Source organism: Chelon labrosus (genome assembly GCF_963514085.1).
Source record: "Chelon labrosus genome assembly, chromosome: 19".
Taxonomy (NCBI): Eukaryota; Metazoa; Chordata; class Actinopteri; order Mugiliformes; family Mugilidae; genus Chelon; species Chelon labrosus.
Window position 1 is genome coordinate 12,745,054 of NC_140352.1, and position 23,252 is coordinate 12,768,305.

Here is a 23,252-nt window from a genome sequence, read left to right on the forward strand (position 1 = left end):
GCATCGCGGCTTTGAGACCCTCAGGATCTCCCCCCCCCGGCGGAACGCTCCTCTGACCCAGTGAGGCCGAAGCCCCTGGAGGCCCTCTCGCAGTCACCATGGGAACCGTGCTGTCTTTGTCACCCAGCTACCGAAAGGCGGCCCTGTTCGAGGACGGGCCGGCCACCGTGGGCCACTACACGGCCGTCCAGAACAGCAAGAACGCCAAAGACAAGAACCTGAAGCGGCACTCGCTCATCAATGTGCTGCCGTGGAAGCGGATTGTGGCCGTGTCGGCCAAGAAGAAAGGCTCCAAGAAGGTGCAGCCCAACGGCACCTACCAGAACAATGTCACCCACCTGAACAATGAGAACCTGAAGAAGTCGCAGTCCTGCGCCAACCTGTCCACCTTCGCCCAGGACCAGAGCACTCCAGCCCTCACCAAGAGCTCCAACAACACAACTTCTTCGGTTAAGAAGGCCCCTCTGACTAACTCCAATGTGGCCCCCGGGAGCCCTAAGAGGGTGATCGTCCAGGCCTCCACCAGTGAGCTGCTGCGCTGCCTCGGGGAGTTCCTGTGCCGGCGTTGTTACCGGCTGAAGCACCTGTCGCCCACTGACCCGGTGCTGTGGCTGCGCAGCGTGGACCGCTCCCTGCTGCTGCAAGGCTGGCAGGACCAGGGCTTCATCACCCCCGCCAACGTGGTCTTCGTCTACATGCTGTGCCGCGACGTGGTCTCCTCCGAGGTGGCCACGGAGCACGAGCTGCAGGCCGTGCTGCTCACCTGCCTCTACCTGTCCTACTCCTACATGGGCAACGAGATCTCCTACCCGCTCAAGCCCTTCTTGGTGGAGAGCTCCAAGGAGACCTTCTGGGACCGCTGCCTGTCCATCATCAACCTGATGAGCACCAAGATGCTCCAGATCAACTCCGACCCCCACTACTTCACTCAGGTGTTCGCCGACCTGAAGAACGAGAGCCAGAAGGAGGAGGAGAGGAGCCGCCTGCTCATCGGCCTGGACCGGTGAGGGGATACTATGGGGGGAGCGGAGGGGCCAGGGGAGGTGGGGCATGCTCCAGTCTGGCATTTTAAGGAGTTTTAAGATTATTTGTGACACCTTTTATTTATTATTGTCCAAACAGCAGAGAGGGTAGGTCGGGAATAGGGTTTAAAAGAAGAAAGACACTGCATTTGCCTGTAATTATCAGGTCCAGATACTATTTTCAGCAGGGTTCGGATTCTCTGACCTGAGAATGGAAGCGTTTTTTGACAATAATGTATAAAACAACAATAAAATGCCAGACTTGGGTAAATCCTTTGCTAACATACAGATGTAATATATCTATATTAAATACTGGAAGAAAAAAAAAAAACACTTCAGAGAAAAAGACCAAAAAAAAAAAAAAAAAAAAATTAAAACCATAGAAAGGGAAGCATACATCTACAGCAATGAATGTGGACAGGACTGAGGCTGCGGCAGCCGACCAGTGACCTTCTGACTGTTTGACGATGTGATGTGCACTGCCTACTGCAGGAGGGTGAGGGCCATCGCCTGACTGGCTTTCTTCATGCATCATGGACGAGCAGCCACCCCCCTTCCTCCACCCCCTCCTCCCTTCCCCCCCCCCCGCACTCCCCGGCTGCAAACCCCGGCTCTTCGGAGCGCCATCCCCACGAACACGGATACGACTGGACTTTTTTTTATTTATTTATTTATTTATTTTTTAACATTTTATTTATTTTTTTTTCGCTGTGATGCATATCTGGCCGTCCGAGGGAAAGGAAGGCAGCGAGGGGCCTCCGATGCCGGATCCACATTTTTGTGGGTTACGGCTCTGAAAACAGGACTTGTCACAAAAGCGCTGCATCAAGGGACTTTTGATTTGGAAAAACATAAAAAAAAAAAAAGAAAGTGGACACGCGGCCAACGATGATATAATTGTGTTCAGAAAGACCTACTTTATTTTCATCTAGAGAAAAAAAATAAAACGAGTTAATGGATGTTTCACTCCCCAGAGGCTTACACCTGTGGAGGCTTATTTATTGCTTTTCTGGAACAAGTTTTCTTTGTTTCTTTTTTACTTAGAAATGTAATGTTTTTGCACGTGTGCCATGCAACTTTACAGCGTTTCCGGGAGGGCGGGAGCAACGACTCCCTTTCCTTGTCTTTTTACTTGATTTGAACTGCATCTGCATTAGAGAATGCTGTGAACAAAAGTGACACTAGTTTATTTAGCTATGCTTGCTAAAATAGGCTATTTGTTTACCAGGGAATATTATTTGATTATTTTTCTTTTTTCTTTTTGTACTTTCTGTCGATACTTTGGAATGATGTTCGATTTTTGTGCTTCTGATTCAGCGTAGAAAATGTAAAAAAAACAAAAAACAAAACAAAAACAGTGCCATATCTTTGATGAAAATCCCGCAGGTCGCTGAAACTCTGTACTGTTAAGTCCAGCTGTTGCACGATAGGGTGGATTTTCATCTACTAATAATAACCGCGACACCTGATTTATTGCCACTTATGTATTTATTATTTCGGCACATATAACGGAAGATGAGAGACTTTTGGAGAAGGGGACGGGGTTTTGCTCTGGAGAGGCGGTTGTGCTCATCTTTGGTGGGAATGAAGATTGATCTGGTTCATGCAAGTGAATGTTGCAGGGATTCATCCACGGATGTCTGATGAAAGAGCCCTTAGATAAAAAAAACAAACAAAAACTGTTGAAATCTGACCATCGCCAACGTGAAGGACACCTCCACAGACGTTTTTTTCCTTGCCCTGAAAACATCTCCCCGTTCTGTGAACCCAAACCCGCTGCCCCACATATCAGAAACAGAAAGCACACTTTCCTTTCCTTCCTTTTTTTTTAACCAGGGGAATAAATAAATTATTCAAATCACCACTGCAGAAAAGCACAGTGTACCTTGAGGATAAGCCGTCATCGTCGCCCTCTTTGTAAATCTGATGTGAGGAGAACCTGCGGTGCTCCGTAGGAACGGTGATGAGTTTTTAAAATCAGAGAAACTGCTGCAGTGTGCAACGGGAACAACCAAGACAGGAGAGCACGCAGAACGACTGAGATGTGAAGGTTTTCAGGAGCAGCAATAGTACTTCACTGCAGCTCCTCACCGTCTCTGTAACGACTGGACAAAGCTGCAGGATTTCTTTCCAGAAACTCCAGAGAATTGTACTTTTTGCATCCTAGATCAATAGAAACAAAGTGTGTGCACTTCTTTTCTCTGCGATCCGTCTTAAAAGCAGAGGGCTTCCACCGTGTTTGAGAAGGAAAGGCCTCTCAGTCTGCAGCTCAGACAGTCACAACCCTCCGCTTTGGATATCCGGGTCATTTTGAGGCATCGCACCGACACAAAATGCAGTGGGTGGGTTTGGTTTGGACGCGCAGATCGGATGTGCTTCTGCTCCGGGGCAGAACAAAGCAGGGCGTTTGGATAAAAGCCCCCCCCCCCAAAATCTTTTCTCTTTTCTTTTTCTTTCCTCTCTGTCCACTTTGCCCCGACTCACTTGAAATGTGCCATGTTTCTTCACTTGCATCATCGAGTAGTTGTTTGAGACTTTCAAAAGCTTAGAAAATACAAAAAAAAAAGAGACTCAAGTGATAGTTGAAGATTTCTGTCAAATTCTTTTCTGTATCTTGTTGCGTACTTTGTAGATAAAAAAAAACACAACGAAACAGTGATTAAAAGCTTCAAAAAGAGAGGAGGCTGGAAGGCTGCACGCGTGAATTGGGTGAATGAATGAATGAATGAATGAGTGTGTGTGAGCGAGCGATCGGCGGCGTTTTCTTTGTACAGAAGAATGTGTTGTTTTCTTATGGACGAGGAGCACACACACCAACCGCACTGGTTCTCGGTTTTTCTCTTCGGTGGGGTCGAGGGGAGGGGTGTCGATGCTGTTCCAATAATAAAATTAAAAAAAAATAAATAAATAATGCTCCTTTTGGAAAAAGTCAAAAAAGTTGTTGCTGTAAATGAAACTCTCTCTCTTTCTCTCTTCTATTTCTCTCTCTCTTTTTTAGTTTGTTTCGGCTTATTTTAATTTATTTTTGTACTGTGATGGAGAAAAATAAAAATGCACTGATCGTTCAAGGCCCTCGCTTGTCTTTCTGTGTGGCAGATTGATGTACGGGTTTCGATGTTAGTTTGACTAGAGATTGATGTTTACCTTGTGGTCCTTGCTCAAGGGAACATCAGCGGGGTCCTTAAACTGTCAGCACGCTTCCCAACCGAGGCCCAGTTAGCAGTTATTCCCCGGTTATGGATCAAAACCTTTCCATCCATCCATCCTCTGCTCATTCTGTAGATAGTTGCAGGAATTTAACCTCAGCTGACGTTGCCCGGGAGGTGGGGTACACCCCACAAAGTTGCCCGTCCATTAAACGGGCTAACCCAGAGGAAAACGGTTCTGACAGATGGTGTGAAAACCCTTCTCCGAACAGCGGAGGTGGACTGAGCTGTCATCTGCCGTCAATCTACAGCACAGTCTGAACATCTGTCCACGAGAAGGTTCACCCCGGTTCACACCTTGAGACGGGAGCCTCTGGTTGATAACCGGCAGTTAGAGGAGCATTCAATGGAGGAAGAGGACAAGAGGACGTTTCCTCCAACAGCAGGTGAGTATCCGGTCGTTAACAGACACTAGTCATGTGAGATGTTCCTACTTAAATGTCAGCTCCACACCAGTCCTTTAGAATGAGCTACTTGAAACTCTGTGCAAGTAAAACAGAACCTTTTTGCTGTCAGGCGACTTAAACAGATCAGGCATAACATTATGACCACCTTCCTAATATTGTGTATAGTCCTCCTTGTGCCTCCAAAACAGTTGTGACTCATCAGAGAATGGACATGGGCCTTCTGAGGGTGTCCAGTGGTGTCTGGAGACTGAATGTCGTTAGTGCGGGTCTTTGGGCCCTATGGGTTGAGGGGAGGGGCCTCTGTGGATCATCCCACAGATACTTGATCAGTTTGGGATCTAGTGAATTTGGAGGCCAGGTCAACCGGTTAAACCCGTTTTCGTATGTGTGCCTGTGTCAGGCTGCATCCTGCTGGGGAATGGCTGCTGCCATCAAGGAGTGTCACTGCTGTGGGATGGGGGTGTCTGGTCTGGTCTAGGTGGGTGGTACATGTCTAAGTAACATCCACATGAATGCCATGTCCAAAAGTTTCCCAGCAGAACACTGAATTGTCACAAGATGGCCAATGTTTTGACTTCTCCTGTCAGTGGTCATAATGTTATGCCTGATCGGTGTAGTTTCAACATAATGTAAGTCTATTAATGAACATTCTCCTGGATAATAATAATAAATAATTGCAATGTGGGTCATTTGATGTGTGATTAGTGTCACTTTTCTAACTATAGTTGTTAACATACAAGGTCATGCTGGTCGGCTGCCTGGTTAAAGGTTCACCGGGCCCATATATTTCCTCTGGTGGCCAAGGCCAGTCTAATCAATTTTAATAATGTTCCCATGGTAACACTCCTCACTAGTGGCATGAAATGACTGATAATTTGGAGCTTGTTAACTGGAGCCAGGTTATACGTCACTGGAGAGTAGCTTGTTAGAAATATGCAGTTTCTAGTGAGGACGTCAGTCTTCGGTGAGTCACCCCCATCGTTTGTTTAACAAGGTAACTGTAACTGTAAGTGAATTCTTCGTAAAGAGAAATACACCGTTCAGCCACAACATTATGACCACGGACAGGAGAAGTGAATAACATTGACCATCTTGTGACAATTCAATTTTCTGCTGGGAAACGTCTGGACCTGGCATTCGTGTAGATGTTACTTAGACATGTACCACCAACCTAGACCAGACCAGGCACCCCCACCCCATAGCAATGACACTCCTTGATGACAGCAGCCATCCCCAGCAGGATGCAGCCTGGTTTAGGACCTGGCCTCCAAATTCACTAGATCCCAAACTGATGAAGTATCTGTGGGATGATCCACAGAGGCTCCTCCCTACATGCTCATTCATAAATGCATCTCTACAACTAAACAGGTTTGTGCAATGGAGGAATTTCTGCATCTTTCTAGTGGCATCAGACTCTTTGTGACTCTGCTCCATGGATCTCCAAAAGACCTTCTCACGCTCAGTTCGCCAACTCATTTCACCACCAGCTCGCTCGGCCCAGTCGTACCACTGCCATTGCCCTTGAAGAAGAAAGGAGTCCTCCCACTCTTCGCAGCAGACCGTCATCCATCAGCCGCCCAATCATAAATCCCAGCTGAGGTCACCGAGGACGGCCGCTGACACAGCGGCAGTGGGAAGCGCTGTTGTCATGCCGACTGCAGGGGTTTCAGCCGCCTCGATGTCACCCGGCGAAACAGCTGTCAGTGGGGAGGATTAACGTGGAGTTCAGCTACGTTGGAGGCAACAGCTGGAAACGTTTGACTCAACGTAACACCAGCCCCCAGACGATTAACAGGCTAATGACTTCTGACTGTCTCACCCGCCCAGAGCACACGACACACTGAACCAATCAGTCACTGAAGCAAATCAATTTATTAATAAACCGATTAATGAAATATTCTTCATCAGGGAATGCATCGCCCCCGCATTCAGACACAATACACTTTGCACGAAACTGTTTTACAGCATTTCCCTTTTTTGACTCATTCTGGATATCGTTGCACGTAATGATGACACAAATATGCAAAATATAAACTTAATACAAAATTAGGCACATACTGAATGAATGCTACGTACACACAGGATTTGCTTAAAAGCTGCGGAATAAATTACAGACAAGAAGAATGGAATTTTTTTACCCTTTGGCAAAAATGGACGGGCTTGACAGATAGATAGAGTCGGATGTGTCTGGAACAAAAAACACACTGAAACTAGAGGAACGTACATGTCACTGTGTCGAACATTTACAGAAACAACGCGATGGCACAAGTCTCCACGTGTTTACGTTTATATTTAAAATCCTCTAAAGGGGATAGTTAGGAAAAAAAGGCTTGTTAATTTTAAAGCCAAGGTAAAGCTAATCACATGAAAATACCAGAACCAATTGCTGCCGTGTTTACATACTGTAGCCCAACCTTTTAAAGGGGGACGCTGGTCTGGAGTCTCTCTGTTGGGAACTGATTACGCTCTCTCCTGGACCAATCAAATCGTCTGGGCGGGGCTTTATGTGGTGATGATGGAAAGAAGAGCAACAGCGACGCGGACATACACGTCACCTGAAAAAGACTCTGATCGGTTGTAGGACTATCTAGCTGCAATACTATTGTAATCGATGCTTTGGGGCATGTGAACGCAAAGATTTGGATCTTTATTATTTATTCCTATCCATCAGCTTTGTTCCGTTTTCTGGGCCACCGCTAGCTTTCTCTAGTCAGAATGATTCCAACCAGGTTGAAGATGGATTGTTTAATTAGAGGTTAGAAGAACTGACAGAAAAACAAACCGCTTGTTTTGATTTTTTCATTGGCTCCGTTTACAATAGAACCAATTGGATTTAGAGTAGATTTGGTGGTGCATGATATTTGTATTACTGTTTGCACGTCTTGATCTTTGTTTTTGTTTTTTTATTTCCACACCTCTTGGGGGTGAAGGAGAAAATAAAAACAGGCAAGCATCCACCGGCCTGCGGGGTGGTGCAGTCAGCCGAGCTGGGCGAGGAGCCAAACGATCAGACGGAAGAAGGAAAGTGGAAGAGCAGAGAGGAAAAGGGGGGGGAGGAGGAAAAGCTACGAAAAGGCGGAGGCTTTGTTCACCGGTCCGTTTTGCCTGAAGAAAGCGCAGGGCGAAGCGCTCAAGTGAGAAGTGACATGGACTCCATCCTAATGATGAGCGGTGAATAGCCGAGCAGAGAGGAGAGGAGAGGAGAAGCCCTGTGGGAGGTTAACCGTGCCGGAGGATATGGAGGGCTGCCCTGTTATAGTCCACACACTCCTCAGTCCTGCCTGAGCTCCTTTGAAAACCGCCTCTTAAACGCCACCCATGTCACTTCCTTAATCCGAGCTATTAATTCACCCATTTCCCCAAACAAGCCTTTTTTTTCGGAGTTAAAGTGTCTTATCAACGGGACAAGGTCGCCCTCCGAGAGGCTGCGAGGTAGAATGAGTAGTAGAAGGAGTATTACTTCTTCAAAAGACAGGGGCACAGGCGAACTAATTAAGATAAACGACTCGGGCTAAAATGACTGCTAACAAGTTTTCTCTCCTGGTGTGAAGAAGCCAACAACACAGACTCAGCCGCTTCAGCTTCAGCTTCCAACCTTGGGCTGTGGTTCCTCAACGCACATTCAGTATTCTTAATCTTCACATGGAGACAACGGAGCATTTATCAGCTCCATGAAGAACCTCAAAATGAGTTTCAAAGATCAGGTAGAAAGTAAGGAAAGTAAATTCGAAGCAGGCTGAGGCGGACAGGCTCCTGTCTGGACTAGTTTTGCATAGAAGAATGAAAAAATAATTGAAATCAATTGCAGTGATTGGCAGTAATCGTATTAAATCATAGCAATGGTTTCGAGTTGCGATGGATCCTAAACAAAGGAAGCTTTCTGGTTGCTTTTATGTCAAAGTGTGAGCGGCTCTGGAAAAGAGCAAACAACCGCCTGCACACGTCTGGGAATAAACGGTCTCATCAGTGACCGAGCTAACAAGCTAGTAATTGGCAATTAGCTCGGTTTTCCAACGTGGGGTTAGTGAGATTGCTCGTTCAGAAAGTTTCCTTCTCTTCATTTGTTCAATCAAACGGTGTAAAAAATGAAAGCTCCACGGCTAAACGCCAAGATGGAGTTAAGTGTCCAACAGAGAAAACAGAAAGAAGCATGTTGCAGCTGATGGAGATCAAGTGAAATGATTAAAAGCTCCAGAACATGTACGGAGATAGTTTTCATTACTGCTAATGTCAAGAAAAGTGCTTTTAATCCGCTTGGTTGTACGGTAGCAAAGACATATTTACACCACGAAAACAACAGATATTTGCGCCTTGTGTGCTCAATCTGCAGATGGGAATGAATATCACTGCTGGCTGGGTGAGAGCGTCTGTTCGACATGCACTGCAGCTTTCAACAAATGTCATTTTACAGCCATCTGTGTTTGTATTTAAAGGACGCTATTATGCACTGATGGAACTTTCTTGGAAGCTCTTTTTCTCCCCTCCTGTGCTTTGGATATTAATATCAATTGTTATAAAGTCCGACGTCTCAAATCTCACGTGCTTCTGTGCTGCCGCCGCTTTTCGCAACTACTGGAAAAAGAACATGTTGTAATGCGCGCGAAAACTTTCGACAGCTTGCGAGAGCAGTGTGAAAACCACGCCGCGTTCGAGTGGTGACGAGTCTGGTCAGTGCGAGCTTTGAAAGCAACACTGCGATGGAATTTTTAGACAGAATGAAAGTTAAGTCTCCAAACAGCTAATAGAAATAGTCTCGGGGACAGCAGTCTGATTACAGACTTCACAACACTTCGCTGTGGCCGCCGGCCAGGCCCTCAGCCTCGGAGCCAAGAAGACGAGAGCGCAATCAAAACACGTACAGTACACACTCTCTCGGTCGCACTCGCACTCTCTTTCTCTGTGGTGAAGGGGATGTTTGTCAAGCCTTTCAGAAGGACTGAGGATCACTACGAGGCATTAGGCCATTCACTCCGCACAAAGACAGCAAATAAGACGAGGATCAGGGCTGGAGTTCACATGGGATTATACAGTACCGGCTAGCTGATGCTAAGCTAAGAGAATATGAACTGAAGGCTTTGGTCACCGTCGTCGTATTTATCTTCCGTTATTCAGTTTTAGCTACAACAGTATAAGTGCATATTTGTAATCTTATGCTGCTCACTTCTATTCTAACCTTTAATGTGTAAGAGTATTATAAAAGTAGACGTTGCATAGAGAGTATAAGATGCATGATTTAAATTAATAATAGTTGTTGTATATAGCAGGTTCAGGATATGCTCAACACATCCTACTCAACACCCCGTGACTACACTCTTGGACTTCAGACACCGACTGAGCCACTGAATCACATCTTCTCACTCGCTGTTCCCTCGTGTGATTGTAAACACTTAACGGTCTAAAAGCAGACGCTGCAGTTGCTCTCGTTCACCACCTATGTGGATACGTCATCAGTTCGGCTCGCTAACATTTTAATTCCTTAAAAAATTAATCAAAAAAGCTATTTCTTCTGATTTAAAGCAATCAATTACTCCCTGGCTCCCTCACACGGAGCGGCAGGGGTTAAACATTCCTGCAAAGTCTTTAGACTCACATGACTCATCAGTTAACACTAAACTAAATATTGCACAAAGCAAATGACTGGAAATTTGGATAATCACGTAGTGCATGTTTTTAAATCTGTTTAACAAACTTCCTTTTTATAGTACTATTCATAGAAGCCCACAAAATAATAATAATAATAATAGAAAAAAAGATTAAATTTGGCATTAGCTTTGCTAATTGAGGATTCAGTTACCTCAGTCCTTGCACAGAGCCGCTTTCTACATTGTCACATTATCAGCAGCTCAAGAAGTGAATCATCTTTATCTTATCCTGCTTTCAAATCAGCTGGTGTTTGTTTTTGTTTTTTTTCTTTTGGCCCACTTTAGTTGCCAGGAACAGCCAGGATGTAACCGGATCGGCTCTTGGTGAAGTCCGGCTGCGACTGGTTGATCTTGGGCTCGACGATGACCGTGCACTTCCTCCCGTTCATGCTGCACTGGATGGGGCTGGCGACGTTCACCTGCAGCTTCCTCTTCTCACTGCGGCGAGAAAAACAAAAGGTGGAGGCAGAGAGATAAATTACAAAATACTGGAAGAATTTTGTAACAAAAAAACACTTTTTTTTTTTACCCTTGTTACAATCTGAACCCATACGGTGTGCAGCTCCATGATCTGTATGGTCACAGTTTAGCGCAGAGGTAAAATATGTAGATCCATTAGTGACCATGAGTGAGTGCATGAGAGAGAACACAAGGCCATAAATCACGCTTGCTGTCGCACAGCATCATAATCTCAAAAAACACAACACATTCATTCCAACACACACCACATATGCGCCGTCATACACTGCAGTCTGAGACCATAAATCTTCCTCACACACACGACTGTATTTTCACATAAACACGATTATTCTCACTCACGCATAAATTAAACCCTTTATAGCATCGCTGTGTGCAGAATGATGTATATTAGAGCGTGATTCATGCATTAAATTAAACATAAAGCGCCTAACATGAAGGTAAATAATGAAAGCAGAGAGGGCTTTACCATTATTACTGTTTACTGGAGGAAAATCAGGATCAAAACATAGTCCTCCAGTTGCAGGTGAGTATCTGGTCATTAACAGATCCTAGTCATGTGAGTTTCAGGTGGGCACCACGCACAAATATACCTAATAAAAACCTAAACTCCTCACCAGAAGAACTGAAGAAGCTACATGGATGAGAATCATCTTCAAGAAAACCCAACAAATGTGTTCGCCTTGGCTTTACACCTGGAATCTTCACAGACATACCTCACCGTGCCTTTTAGTTCTGACCGCAAGAACAGTGAGGTGGATTAAGTCAGATTATCTAAAGCCTTGACCAAATATAAAGCAATTCTCTTGGCGACCATCGCTTTGTAGCTGATGGGGCGTACACACAGGAGGAGACTAGCAGTGATGTGGTGGCAGGACAACATGAATGTTAATGAAATACTGACAGTTGCGGTGTTGATCGGAGGAAAAAAAAAAAAAAATGTTGGCAATAAGAAGTGGGGAGGTATTGAGTTCGACGATGCTCAACTTTTGAGTAGATGAGTGATTGAGGCAACAACCTATGGAAGCATCTGATACCGAGGTCCCTAAATTTTTACCACAAAAGAAACACCATCTATAGCGGCTTGGGGCTTCTGGTGAACCCAGATGGAGTGTCGCCACTGTAAAATAGACAACCAGAGTCTGGAACATCCACTAACAAGCAACAAGTCTACTACAGATGAGTGAATTGCTTTATATATGGACAGGCCTTGACAATTGGACGCTAATAGACATTCCAGGCTTCGGCTGCCTCGGTAATCTTCGTAAACATTTCTGACTCAAGCAGAAAATAATTAGATGGCTAGTGTATGGACAGAGCTAGCTCTTCTTGGCGCCAACACTCTCTATTTGAAAAAGAAATACCGTAAATGCTGCCGCTTTACCCGAGTTTACGAGACGCACCAAGCCCGCTATCAGTACGACGAATTTGTTGGTAGGAACCAGGATCATGGACAGTGTTGTCCTTGCAGTAAACATTTGGGAAACCCTGTGTTTGCGTCATTCAAGTGCATCAGACATTCCTATTGGTCGTCCCCACAACTGCCCACTTCACGTCGCCGAAGGCTTTTTTGCTAATCATCCCAACAACTGGCTGAATTTCAGGAACATTGTATTGTCACCACATCACGGCCAGTCTCTTCTTTTGTGTGCACACCCCCTTAAGGGATCTATTTCAATTTTATTTGTGCAGCGTCAAATCATAACGCATGTACTCTCAGGGCATTTTACATAGTGAGGTCAAGACCTCATCGCATTATAGAGAGAACCCATCAATTCCTTCCTCCGCCCTCAGGCTGCTTGAACCATGTCAGAGAGATAAGAGACAGCAGTCTGTGTGTTAATGTAAAGCTTTTAGAACTGGAGTGATGTATTTACTGGAACATGAGCCGATCCAAACAGGCGCAACGCTTTTGTCTGTACACGATGCTGTGTGTGTGTGCGAGAGAGACGAAACATTTTCAGAAACTCGGTTGAGCTCTGTTGTCGCTTTCTGTTGACTGAAATTGCAGAAACAAATCAGCGTGAGCCTAATTACTGTTCAAAACTTGTAGTAACAACCCGTACTTAGACGAGTAGAATCTTAATGGTCCTCGTGTTAATGTCAATTGCAGAGATACTGCAAAGAAATGACATCAATGAAAGCAAGAAAGACACTGTTCACGGTTCTGAAACAGCAACAGTAATAGGGATTTATTGTTATGAGACTGCAGCTCTTTGGATGGAGCCCCAAAGGATGTAGGTGTGGTGTAATATCCATGAACTAGGAACAAATGAATGGCTGCATGCTGCTAGATATGTTAAGATGCACGGGGCTGTAGGTACAACATTAAATCTCTGCAGATAATTGAACAGAAGCGAGGAGAGGAGATGCTGCGCTAAATTTAAATTTGATCTTTTAATAGCTCTTGAGTGCTGGTAGAGGTTTGTCCACTGCAAATCATTTGTATTATGTGTTTATTAGGCGGTTGGTTGTTGGGCACTGAGCTGGCTGGGCTTTAAAGTACTCTGAACAATATCAGTGCAACAGACCAGGAGAGTAGAAGAGCTGCCTCCGAGCCCGTACATGAGATCTAATCACTCCAACATAAACGAAAACAACAGCGTAGGTGGATCATGACTGTGTAGGGATTCACGATACATGTTGATTCAATGTGAATCAATGTGATCCTACTTGATTTAATGTAGAAGACTCAAGTTTGTGGTGTTGTTGGACTACATGATAATTACACAGAGCTTTGAACAGAGAGACTAGCTGTCTATACGCAGGTCTTTCTAAGCTAAGCTAAGCTAAGCTAAGCTAACTGGCTGTTGATGCTGCATGCAGCTTTAAAATAAAGCCATGGTGAGTTCAGGGACACCTCTTGTTTTATAAATACTATCATGACAGAATATAATGTCAGATGTTTTTCACGAGGATGTATGTATAAGAATATGATGCTATGTATAACTAGAGTGTGACTGTGCAAGTCAGAGGTCACGAGTGTGTGGGAGGCAATAGTAGCGTATGTGTAGGATTATGGCGCTGTCCGTGTGTTTCAGCACACACGGAGAGAGAGAAAATTAAGATGAATAACGGAAGAAATGGTGCGACAGTGCTGTTGAAGGAATGATCCATATGGTGCTGCTGGACTGGAGCGCAGCGGCGGATTGGCTTTTAGTGCCTGTCACATCCAGTTAGACCCTTTCTGGGTGAACGCCTGCTTTGCCTCGTTTGCTCTTAAACAGGATCGATGACGGGAATCAAAGAGTGAGAGGAAAATGGCATAAATTGCGGGGCCGCCGTTCGGAGACAGAAAGTAAAAGTGAGAGGGGTGATGAGGAGATGACTGTGTGATAATTGCTCTCTGGTTGAGAGAGAGAGGAAGATGTAATGTAACGAGGCTCAGGCAGGAGGGGCAACAGGAAGCGTGAGAAATGAATATACATATCTTTCTGTTGTCCGGACACACTTTCTCGACGGCACAATCGCTGATCGAGGCGTGAACAAACTCATCACCTGTAATTAGCGGCTCCAATCTATGTCCCTCCGATCTAAACTTGGCAGGAGCGCAAAGAGCCCGGTTACTCTGACTTGTTGCACAACAACAGCAAGTCATAAACAACGAGCAAAAGGCTCCTGCTGCCCACGCTGCACTCCTCTGCAGAGTGTGTGTGCTGCTCCCTATCTCGGCTTTACGCAGAGTGGAAAAGCTCAGGGTAGCACTGGTGCCGGTTTCCATGGCAACCCCCGTGAACTGAACTCCCCCATCTGTCATGGCTGCCAGCCAGCCAACAGCGCAGTTTGTGTGTTGTGATATGTCTCTTTCTATGTCCATCCCTCATCCCTTTACTTCTCCATCTCGCCGAATACTGCTGAAATGCCAGAGGGGATGCTGCGCTGCGCTGCGCTCATTGTGAAGGGCAAGCAACACAACACACGAAAATAACACACTCTTATAAAGCCTCCACATGGTCTTTGACACCTTTCTGATTCGCCGGTGCCAAAGCTTGGCTTTAAATAAATACCAGTTCCAATAAAATCCATTCGAATGCCAAACAGAAAAACAGGATCAGTTGAGTCTTAAGGTCACTGGCTGGCCTTTCCCATCAGGAGCTGGCCTGAGCTGGTCAGAGCCCTGAGGCCAGACTTAGTCCATCACTGGATGGCCTCTCCAACTGGAAAATCAATTCTTTCCTTTACTCTATCCCAGTTCCCTTTGTGCGTCTTTCCCCTGCATGCCATGTGAGACCAGGCTCACTTGTACCCAGAAGTATCTTTCCTATTTTATTTGAAGGATTGTGGACAGAGGGAGAGGCAACACGAGAGTGCAGTTAGATGGGAGTGAAAGTAAAAGCTGAAGACAGATATTTAGAGGGTCATGGCAGATGGTGGTGGTGAAAAGGAAAAGTAGACGGTCTGTAGGAGAGGAACTCAAATATAAAATATGCAGTAAAAAACATCGGGGCGCCAAAAGGCATCAGAGTGAAGAAAAATGTTGTGAAATGAGAGCAGGGGAAGAGAAGAGGGAGAGGCTATTTTCAGGTGGAGGAGCCAGGATTACCTCCAGTCTGTTAAGTCCCACTTCTGAGTCATCCCTCTAATAGTGTACCTGGCTGTCCCCCAAGCTCACCGCTGCTGAAAAATATATGAGCGCTGCAGGTGGGGAAGAGGGGAAGGACAATATGCAAAGATGACTTGCCCGGAATACTCTGGACTTTGAGGACATGATCAAAGTAGGCTCCCTCCTCTCTTATAAGATGACATTTTGGAATAATACAAAATATCGCAGCTCATTACACCAGCTGCTGCAGAAGATTAAACAGCGACAGTGATGTATTTTAAACGACCTCTCTAAGGGAGAGAGTTTTTTCATCTGGCATTTTCACACTGCGGTTGTTATTGAACAGATTTTCAAGGCGACGGTATCGTAGGTGGGAAGGAGGGAAGGCAAGACACTTGACAGTTAAAGTGAGAGACAGAGAAAAGGAAAGGATTGATTCTGTACAAAGAGTTAAAAAAAAAAAAATAGGCGTTTGAACAAAAACACGCACATGACACTTAAAGTCCAGCATGTTGCCACAGATGGATGTTGAACATGAACTGTCGATATGTCAGCGCCTCAACACTGATCTCCATCTCACACAGACACAGGCCCGAACAAGAGAAGAGACTTTTTATATATATATACATATATATATATATATATATAGACATCTCTTTTCATTAATATTTCAGTTTGAGAGACCTCGCTGAGATCAAGAAGGAAAGACCAGGGAAAGGAAAGAAAGCATCTCACATGCAATATATATGTCCTACTGACTGTGTGAAGTTCAGGCACCAAGATGCAGCAGAACCATGCTGTTCAGACCGATTTAGAAGAGGCCAGCTCTCTGCGAACACTGCCTTCCTAGCCTCCCAGCTAATATTAGCTCTTCTGGTTACTTTTTTTGATCAGTGAATACAGATTACTGCCGCCTGCTGGTGTGAAGTGTTATTTACTTTCACATCGGCGCAGCATGTATGCGCCAGTTGGGCATCGGCTGTAGTCTTTGGGTCGTGTATTCAAGATCGACTTAGGTCCAGATACAGGCGATGCGAGGTAAATATGGCTATGCTATGATATTTGGTTTAAGACAAATTTCGTTCCAGCTATAGCCTGGTTGATCTGAAAGCCTTAGTTACTGGTGGTAACAGCAAGAATAGAGTTAAACACTTCTTGAGCAGCTACAGCCTAAAGATTCTGTTTTTTTTAAAGAGGTATATCACCCTACTTAGATTTTATGTTGTGCACTGCACCACTGGCTTTAAACACAACAGCGTGCAGTAATAAGGTGGTTACTTACAAGCTGCTCAGCGTGGCTGCTCATTATTGTTGCACATTAATATTTGAAGCTGTCAAATAACAATAATTTTGCAGATGAACGACTGGGGTCGGCGCTTATGTCTGCAATGCGTACATTCATGTTCCCTGTGGCTGCCTCACAGTATTGGCTTTGAGCAACTTTCTACAGCTATGGTGCATCGTAAATGAAGCAGCAACTGTGGCTGTTATCAATATGATAAAATTATTGTACTTGCACATGTGCAGAATGTGCAGAAAGCTTCTCCACATGCCTCGAGTGACCACTTGTGATCAGTTCCATGCTCTAAATGCCAATAACACGCGCATCATTTTGGGTGCCATAGAATATTGCAGCTTCTTAGCACACTTGTATCTTTCAGAACCATGAACGGCCTTGTGGATTGTAACACATTGCCTTATTATTTATATATTTAGGTCCTGACTAATGTCTTATTTTAGAATCCATGCACAGAGTAATGTCCACCCTGTGTTGTTTGCAAGAAAAGATTCTCCCCAGTAATAAACAGACAACACTCATGGTGCTTTTGCCTTTTCTGGCAATAATGACGCCTTGAACTCAACGGCATGGTCAATGCATCTTGGCTGTTCACACTTATACTTTAAGATGTGATCAGATCACTTGGGATGTATACCAGGTCCATTAGTAGTATCAAAACCAGGTTTGATTGTTTTTCGTGCAGTTGAGGTCAGTGTAGCATATTTTTAAAACTGAACAAAATGGGACATTGAAGACAGATTTCTTAATTTTTTTTTGCATCCAACTCTTCTGTTTTTCATATTTCTCATTTCCTTCCTTGCAGCCTGTACCACATTTAACACCAGACCTGACACGGCATCTGTCTTCCTCTCACTGTCACACTCTCTCCGTGTCTCACATGGCTGCATCGCATGTCTCACGTGCTCCCGTGTGCTACATTCACGCTAGAGAGGGAAACGGAAAGATGCGCTGCAGAGACGCTCAAGACGAACACCTCGGTTGAGGCTGAATAATAAAAGGTGGAGCGGTTGTCGTCTTAGGTGATTATCACACAGCGCAGATTGTGACATGAGGCTGTAACATTAGCGTGGATGCATCAAACTGTAGCTGCTTTGTCTGCCCCAGTTAAAAGTGGGCTGTGAAAACTGCAAGAGAGGCTTTCCGGGTGCAGTTCTTTAATTAGCATGACTTTGCCCAAGTTGTTCAGTTTTGGTAGAAGTACAATTGCTGATGCGTTGTGTTGATAATAAAGACATGCAGTAGGGGAAAGCATATATTTAATAGCGTTGTGGGTGTTTCTGAGATAAAGTCAGGTTAACAACTTGGACCCGATCTCCCCTGTAGATAATATCTGCATTAGGCCATTGTGCTCTTCTGCAACTTCATTCTCTCATAATAACTTCCACATTTCCTATTTCACCTCAAGGCTGGCATAATGCTTCTCATTCACTGATGTAGAAGCTGACAACTGAAGAATAACGTTTAGGGGCAAAGGCTAGACCAAATGCAGCTCTGAACAATTTGGTTTATTGTGTCAAATTTTACACATAGGCCAGACTTTGCTTGCAGTTACCTTTAAGCTCTGAGGGTGCAGCAAATCCAGGCGTGGATATCTCCTTTTATGTCTTTTATTCTTCCTATCATTCTTTCCCTTTCTCAGATATTAGCTACAGAAAAAAAGAGAGCAGCACTCACAACGAGAGAGATTACTAAGTAGGTCATTTAAAAAAAAAAAAAAAGGTTGGAAATGCACTGGCAGCAAAAAACATGTATTGATTAAACTACTGTATGTATGGAGGGGGAAAGAGAGAAAGGAAGGAAGAAAAGAGAAGTTGTTCTCCAGTGTATAGGGAGAAGTGGAGTTCAGAGGTGAAGCCGCCTGAGCGAGGCTTGCATCAAAGCTGTATATACATCCAGCGACTGAGCATCAATTCTGCCCCAGGCCTGTGCACGAGACAAAGAAGAGGGCACTGTAAACTGTCCGTCATACTCTCAAAGATGCGTAATGCTTTATTATTCTCCTACCAGTGGGCTACAGTCCCATAAGACACATTACACGTTACAATACAGCACGAGAACCAAAGGCTCCCATGAGGCGACATTTTAAGTTTGATCATGCATGAAGAGTAAACACACGCTAAGAAGATCTCTTCTCATTGGTATGCTAAGATAGTGCCTCTTTATGCACAGTAAGCCAGATCTGGGGTGCTGCGGTCGGGAAATAAAAACGCCGCTCTTCAATAAAATGCCTTTTTGTGATCTATAAGTGTGAAATTATGAATATTTCATGCATGTATCTCCCAGTCCTCTGCTAATACTTGAAATATTCAAAACTTAAAGTGATTCAGCGGCTGCTGTGTTATCTGATGGAAACAGGCATTTTGTCTCAGCTTTTCATCTGCGCTCCTCCCCACATTGATTCAGCAAAGACGACTAATGATGTGGAAAACTGGCCTAGACAGCTAAATAGTTCTATCATGAAATACCCCCCAACGTATAATTTGAATCGGGAGTCATTATCCTGTAAATGGCTGTGTATTTTCGAGATGTGCAGCGATGGATCTGAGTGCTTAAAACGGTGGAAGAACCCTCGGTGACGTCACCCACAGAGGCGCGGTTTTGAAGCTCGGCGTGCCGTCTCCGATCGCCGCCATCTTGGCAGGGCGCAACTCCAAGCTAATTCAAAAATGGTCAAAGAGGTGGAGTGCCAGTGGAGTTGAGGTAGGCGGTTGGCGTTGTAGCAACCTAGGACACCCACCTGTCACTCAAAGTAGTGAGTGATATAATTTAAACAGGGTAGTTATATAAAAAGTCTCCCCCTGTGCAGTTGTCATGAATGAGGAAATTATCTATAGAGACCAAAGCAGTTTTTGTACCAGGCTTTGCTTCTGCTCTTAAAGGGGAACTACTGTTTTTTACAACCTGGACCTTATTTCTGGCATAAAATACGATCATTTACTCAACCATATAACTTTTGTGTAATTTGTATTTCTTCAGGAGATAATTAGATCAGCGTATGTCCATGTAGTGGGAGTGACTGGGGCACCGAAATGCAGCCTCTAAATAACGCAATATCTGCCGCTAAACTCGAGAGATGACATTATCCAGGTCAGAAGACATGATAACAGGTAACTCCAGACTCAACGGGGAATAGCACTAGCGTACGATAACAAAATATTGGTGAAATGAACGAGTTTCGCAGCAGATAATGCGTTATTCAGAAGCTGCGTTTCGGTGCCCCAGTCACTCCCACTATATGGATATATGCTGATCTAATTATCCTAGAGCTAGAGCAGGTGGAGCTATCCTAGAACCAAAGTTTTCGGCTTCATTTTTACGCTTTAGTGGTTGCTGCTTAGTTTGGACAAGCTTTAATGGCAATACGGTGGGGTTTTTTTTTATACTTCCATAAATTTGAGAGACTAAAGTCACAATTTACGATCGTACATTCAGATTGTTTTTTTTGTCTCTAGTATGAAAAATGCATTTTCCTCTTTTAATACAGATATCCACAAGGCATACGTCTGTCCCTGTAATATTCAGGTAAGAAAAACATTATTGATCTCTTAAATTAATTAAACAGTATCCCCAAAAAATAAAAAGTTAACTGTATTTATACTGCAACTTACAACCCTCACAGAAACATTTCTACACAGATGGTGACTAAGCTGCCACGCAAGGGCACTCAATGTCCCATAGGGAGTAATTTGTGTTTCAATGTCTTGCTCAAGGACATTTTGACACACAACTCGCTTTTCCTTCTTTTCTATTCAATCTATATCCATCATCACTAATGGTTCTCTCTCTGTAAATGCATCTCTATGTATGATTGAAAACCTTACAAGCTCTCTCTGAAGTAAACATACAATGACAAAAACAGGAAAACATAATTAGCTGGTTGATCAAGACCCCGGTGTAACCGTCTGTAAATATTTCCCTTGCAATAGTGTTTGAATAAGACGCTTCAGAAATGATTACACTTTATTAAAAGTACACCAATATATATGGATGCTCTCAGGACACTTCCTCCTGTTAGAAACTTTTAATTTATTTTATTGAACATAACCGATGACATTCTGACAAATATAAGGAATCATGTTAGGTTGCGCTGTGGCTCTTGGTTGCTATGCCAAAATCACCTAGCAGTCCAGTGTTGTTACTGGAGATTTTGTCATGCCTAACCTCCTGCAGACTGAGCCCATAATTCCTTGCAACACCCCTGAGGTGAGCAGAAGATGGAGGAGACGGCAACGCGCATTTTCTCCACATGGCATCTGGAGATTCACTCTCCTTATTCCCACGGGACAGCGGGTGAACGATAGCCATCAATAACAACTACTCGTGCAAGCTGTTCCGCGTCCAGTGTCCACAGATGCCGCCGCTAAACAAAAGGACACACGTCTCACCTCTACATTTCACTGTTTTAGATACCAGTGGGAGATGAAACAGAACCGGAAACCAACAAAGCAAAGGTCTCGGTCTCTGGGGGATACTGCCGTGGCTCCACAGATGGCGGAGGCTATCACACACGGCAGAGTCATAATAGCCACACAGCAGGAGGCTTAAACAAGCGTGCGTGTGCAGGAGGTCATTCTCATTGTTCTTCTCTCTGTACCGTGAAACCAGTGAGCTAAACCCTCACTCACACCAATCAGCTGTCCCTCTGGCTTCTCAGGATTCCACGGCACCATCTCAAGGTTCAACGGAGCTGACTTAACACACATTAGGTGAATCAATCCGCTGGCACACACTGGATCAAAACGGGATAAGAAAGACAGGGGGGCCTCAATTAGTTGCTCATTACTGACGGGAGGATGCTCACTTCTCAAGCAGTGACGCCTCCACTTGTGTTCATTAAAGGCAATCAATGCATCAAATCAAAGGATCATCTGTTTTCATCTGCTCATCCTCAGGAACGTGCCAAATTTCTGAGCCTTAGTTTGGCTTCTAGCAAGTTTGAATCACACTAACCAGTGTAACTTTGTTTAATGCCATGTTTTAAAAAAGGACTTTACAGAAATACAACTCAGATTTTCCAATTTTAACCTCTAAAACAGGAGTGGCAGGGTGTTAAAATGTTAATTTTGTGTCCAAGAAATATCGGTCAATAATATTAATTCATAAACTCTGGAAAAAAGTACTCGGAAATGTAATTATTCAGGAGATTTGGTGTATTTCTACCCAGAATACACAGTATTACATCTAATCAAACGATAAAAATAAATCTTTAAATTTCAACCTAACCAAGCCTTTATAAGCCCGAACTACTGCTTAAAGTTCATCTTGACAGACTATTCTGCGCTTTATTAAACGCTGACATTTTACTCATGGTTAGATCAAAGTATTTCTTTGAGCAAGCAGCCCCCGGGTCAGTGGGATTACATAAACTGGAAATTAATGGAGGAAATGGAGGGATGTGCAGGGGAAATTAGTGCGAGGAAGAATACATGGAGGTGTAATGAATGAGTGATGCGAGGAAGGGTTAGAGGGTGTAGAGGTGGGGGCTCGGTGAAAAGATGGGGAGATTAATGGCAGGTTGGGTATGAAGACAGTAGGCAGCGGGGACAGGCGCTGGAAGAATTGGATTGGAGGGAGGGAGGAGGGAGAGGAAAATGGATTGAGGGAGGAGGGAGGAGAGACCACGCTGAGGCTAATCATAATTGGCCTGACGGAGGGAGATGGTATGGTGCTGTTGCTGGGTGGAACATGTGTGTTTAGGGGTGGGGGAGGATTAAGGGGCGATTGTGGAGGTCATGGAAGAAATGGAGTCCATGAAATGTCAGGGCTCTTACTGGATGGCACTTAATGAGTGCTTTTAATCTCACTGAGGTTACCACAGTAGGGGCACACAGTGAACACACATGTGAGTATGAGAAATGCAGCAGTGGAAGCGTAGCATCGGCTTTTTATTCAATTTGCTGCCATGATCTCTACATGGATGCTGAATAAAATGATCTGATGAGATATATGCGTGTTTACATAGCCTCAAAACATCAATCAGCATTGACGTTGATTGACAACATGGTTCTACTCACTGAGGAGCATCAACTCTGCAGAAAAGAAGGATCTTGTTCAGGGAATTCATTCAACAGAGGATGATCAAGACATTTCCACATTTTCAACAACGCTGTCCATAGGGATTTGGCTTTGTTCATCTTGTCACTTGCTAAAACAACTGGTTGTTTTGCTACCTCCATGACCAAAATGGAAGCAGCCTCATTTATCTCATTGTTTGTGCTGCACACATTCCCTGATGTTTACCCCATGTGTGGCAAACATGCTCAGGGAGAATAGATTTAATGCAACCAGAAAGAAATCTGCGTAAATGCTGCAAAGGACCGCGACAAAAAGTTCCGAGTCACTACTTCGTCTGAAGTGAAATGCCCATTAATAAAGCAACAGCACTACAAACAATTTATAAAGGCTGCAATTAAAACTTCAGAGGAAGACGATTTTCCATGCAAAACAGATCCCCGCAAACAGCGCGAACTCTGGTTCATCCGGTGACACTTAACACAGTCTCTGCCCATTAGAACGCATTCGAAATGAGGCTTTAATAATCTGTCCCCGAGTGCTGAATCTGTAAAAGGATCAGAGCTAATTGCATCTTCTGGTCCGACGAGAGCTTGAGCTTTATTGCAGTGTTGGAGAATGTAATGATTATAAGAGCTTTTAA

General features: G+C 44.4%; 2 protein-coding genes across 2 annotated transcripts in view; one reads left to right on the top strand and one right to left on the bottom strand.

Annotated features, from left to right (window-relative positions):
- Nucleotides 1-98: 98 nt before the first annotated feature.
- On the top strand, nt 99-1,536 carry cdk5r1b (cyclin dependent kinase 5, regulatory subunit 1b (p35); the record flags this gene model as incomplete). The annotated part of the gene is made up of 2 exons (XM_084567155.1): nt 99-1,003; nt 1,515-1,536. The coding sequence occupies 2 exons, from the start codon at nt 99-101 to the stop codon at nt 1,534-1,536; spliced, it is 927 nt and encodes a 308-aa protein (XP_084423281.1).
- Nucleotides 1,537-6,523: 4,987 nt separating this feature from the next.
- myo1d (myosin 1D) overlaps nt 6,524-23,252 on the bottom strand; it is a 103,339-nt gene continuing 86,610 nt past the window's right edge. The window contains exon 22 of the mRNA XM_084567076.1: nt 6,524-10,715. Coding sequence (XP_084423202.1) covers nt 10,559-10,715 — 157 coding nt within the window. The 3' untranslated portion in view covers nt 6,524-10,558. The remainder of the gene's footprint in view (nt 10,716-23,252) is intronic.